Source organism: Egretta garzetta, unplaced genomic scaffold, assembly GCF_000687185.1.
Source record: "Egretta garzetta isolate BGI_Z169 unplaced genomic scaffold, ASM68718v1 scaffold29, whole genome shotgun sequence".
Taxonomy (NCBI): Eukaryota; Metazoa; Chordata; class Aves; order Pelecaniformes; family Ardeidae; genus Egretta; species Egretta garzetta.
Genome location: NW_009260796.1, coordinates 529,535 through 533,043, shown reverse-complemented (window position 1 = coordinate 533,043; position 3,509 = coordinate 529,535). Strand labels below are relative to the sequence as shown.

Here is a 3,509-nt window from a genome sequence, read left to right as displayed (position 1 = left end):
GGTAGCCCTTGCTGGCGGGGGGGTGGAAAAAAAAAAAGGAAAAAAAAAAGAAAAAAAGCAGGAAGGGAGTAAGAGCCAAGGTCTCTTCCATTAGTCAAATCTGCCCTGGGAGCCTGCAAGCAAATCTCTGCTTTCCGGCTGCACGTCTCTTAATTCCTTTTGATGGCCACTTACAACATTATTACCTTCACCAGGGCATCTAGAGGCAAAGCCAAGTGCTGTGCCGTTTATTTTCATTTTATAATATCTCCCTATAAAATCTGCTTCAGGAGAGACTGGAGGGCAAGAGAAAGGGAGCAAGAAGGTGCACGTGACTTTGCAACAAACAGACCATACGCACAACCACGCTCCCCCTTTCAGCGGGGGGACGACGTTCGAGTGTGGGGTGATGTGAGAATCCCAGCGTCCGTGCCCCCGTCCCACCACGGATTACCACCATGGCTCGTGAAAAGCCAGACAAGGGGACCATCTCTGGGGATGAGGTGGGCAAGGAAAGGATTCCTGTCCTCTCCCTAGGTCTTCCTGGCATAGTTTTATCCACATTCTATGCAACAGCCACTACAAAAGGCTGCCACACACTGATCCACAGCACAGAACGGGCTGAGATTCGCCTCCAAAATTCCACCTTCTCCCTACCCCTTGCCCATCTGCCCGTCTCTGCCTCCCCCCTTCCCGTCTGTCTCCACTCCCCTTCTCCCCTTCCCCTGGCTGTCTCCGTCTCCCCTTTCCTCCTCCTTCCTCCCCTAGCTCTCCTCTAAACTAATTGCACAGCTCGCTGTGTCTGGAGGAGAGCCACAGATCGATCCGTCGCTGTTGAAATGTTAATGCTAATCGTATAACCGCTCCGCCAGCACCTCGCACTTCAGTGGCAGCTCCAATTAATCTCAGGTAACGCAGCGCGTGACCTTCGGCTCGGCGCCGGGGCAGCAGCCAAGCGATGCTTATGTAATTACACCATGAAGTGTGTAATCACCTGCCCTAATCCCCGAGGCCTCACAATTAGCCGAGGCCTCGGTCGCTGGGCTGCCAAGTGCTTTGCCACCCCGGACAGCCTGCAGATGAGTAACGGACAATTAAAGCGGCATGACGGGGGCTAGGAGGTGTCCGTTCGATCGTAATTAGCTGTAATCATGGGGAGACGAGCCTGGCAGACGTGCTGTTCGTTTTATAAGAAGCAATTTAGGAAATCAAGTCGCTTTTAACCATTCCGTGGCCAGGCAAAGCAGTGGCCGTGCCCTCCCTGCCTTTTATAAATGCACAAAAGGGGAAATAACGGAGAGGTAACGATGCACAGAGGCCCCAGGTGCAGGCTGCCCACGGAGCGCTCAGAACGGAACGCTAAAAACAAAGAGAGCTTCTTGATTTTGGCCAAGAAGAGACGCTCCGTGCCCGGGAAGCCTACTGCTTGATGGGCATCGGGACTGGGCACTGGAAAATAACGGGTTCTCCCTTTGGTGGCAGCCCAATGTTAATCAGAGGCTGGTTTCATGCTTTAATGTTGCACTACAGGGCCTAACTTTGATCCCTAAGGAATTCACATCTGCTGACACCCTGCAGTTCAATCCCTCTGTCCTCTCATCAGAGCTGTGCAGCTTCCCTGCTTTTCAGGGCCGGGGACCGACTCGTACTTCGGACTGGCCACTGACCGGTGCCCCGGCTGGGGAAGGGAGGGGGCTGGAGGTTGCGATAAGAGGGGCTGTAAGAAACGCATCAGGAGCGACTTCGAACGTGAGAGGTCAGTCGCTGCTGCTGTTACACACGCAACACGCACTGGGGATGAGTCCAAAGGTGTAGAAAATTCAGGGAGACACATTTACACATGCTGTCAGCATGCCGGCCTGACGCAGCCGACCACACAGAGACCCCAGAGTCGTTCTCTCAGCAACACCAGATAAACAGGACCAACCAAAGGTCCCGCGACTGGCACGGTTACACCCGTGGAGTCTGTGGCCTGAAGTCAGAGAAGGAAGGCTGCACGTGGCCAGACAAGGAGGAATCATTGCACCTCTCCTGCCACCCCCCAAATGCTCAGCATCAGTCCCCAGCAGTAGATAACTTACTTAAAAAAAGCAGATATGCCTATAAATATTCAGGGGACAAGGGACTCTTCCCCCTGCAGGTAGACTGATACTCCCTAGCTCATGCTGCGGAGCCCCAGGGAGCAGAGATTCACACCGCCTGCGTCACCACGAAGGACAGACGCCTTCTGCCGCCCCACAGACCCAGCCTCCTGGCCATCCAGGCGGGGAACCTGTTGGAGCCTGCCACTGCTCCCTTCCAGCCCATCTGCCTGATCCTTGGCATGGAAACCTGGCACAGGAGGGAGGGAGTACGACCAGGTCGTGTCCTGGCACGGAGCTGGGAAGCCCTCCCAGGCTGCCTGGTACAGATACAGCCAACTGCTTCCAAGCAAGCTTGGAAATAAACTGGCAACCCCAGAGTAAAAAGCCCCAGAGACCCTAACAAAGGCTACTGTGCTTTTAGACAAACGTGCACCAAAACACAAATCCTTCCATCCTTTCTCAGGTACGTATCAGCCTTCAACCCCCCATTAATTTCCTTCCTCCTCTTCTTCCAGCTCTCAGACTGAGGGCTGAATCACAGTTCCGTACTCTGAGAATGTGAATTTAGCCCTCGGCAATTACATCTGATAAGCCTTGTCCTTACCTTGCAGAGTAATTCTGTGTTACTGCATACTCCTTCCCCCCACCCCATTTTTTTCCCCCCTAATATGCCAGCTGGAGGCTTGCAAGCAGGGTATTAGGGGATTTGCACTGCATGCTGCTAAATTTGATATGTCCTTTAACAGGAGACAAATGGTTCACAAGGCTTAAAAAGTATTGACTTTTCTTTAACAATAAGCACTAATGGCCTTCAAATAATCAATATTTAAAGTCATTATGGGGTTACACATTATACCGTTAAAATCAAGCCTTTCACTTTAACCCCATCATATCCTCCCAAGCCCAGAGCAGTGCTCCCCCCGACTCCGAGCTCAGGAGGAAGGCTTGGAGCACAGGCTGTGACTGGAGATGTGAGAGGGTCAGGAAATGCAGATTGAAACCGGCAAGGCATGGAAATAAATTTAGAACGGATGGAAGAGGGGAAAAAAAAAGAATGCTTGAAAGCTCTGCTTTCTTCTGCTTTGCATTTGATAGGAAGAGACACATTAAACCCAAGGTAATAGGCAAGCAGCACACAGCTCCTTGCTGCTTCGCCATCCGCAGACACTGTCTGTGCCAGGAAGGGAAAATAAATAAAATGAAAGGGCTTTCTAAAAACAGTGTTTGGGATTTCCAGGCAGAGACAGACACGTACTGGCGCTGCCCTTCTAGGGCAGCAACGAGGCCTGGAGACAGAGAGGGTCTGGTTTACGCTGCCAGGGGAAATCGCTCCCCCAGAATCCAAACTGGTGCTAAAACCAAATTAGTTAAATCAGGTCAAGCTCTTTGGCCTTTGCTCTGCATAACATTCAGCCAGCTGGGATCTGGTGAGGAATCCTCCCAGTG

The 3,509-nt window shown here is 52.1% G+C and overlaps 1 protein-coding gene across 1 annotated transcript in view; it reads right to left on the bottom strand.

The window, feature by feature from the left end:
- The window catches only part of SAMD11 (sterile alpha motif domain containing 11), a 127,836-nt gene that overhangs the window by 19,088 nt on the left and 105,239 nt on the right, over positions 1–3,509 (bottom strand). The window contains 1 exon segment of the mRNA XM_009646780.2: positions 3,319–3,349. Coding sequence (XP_009645075.2) covers positions 3,319–3,349 — 31 coding nt within the window.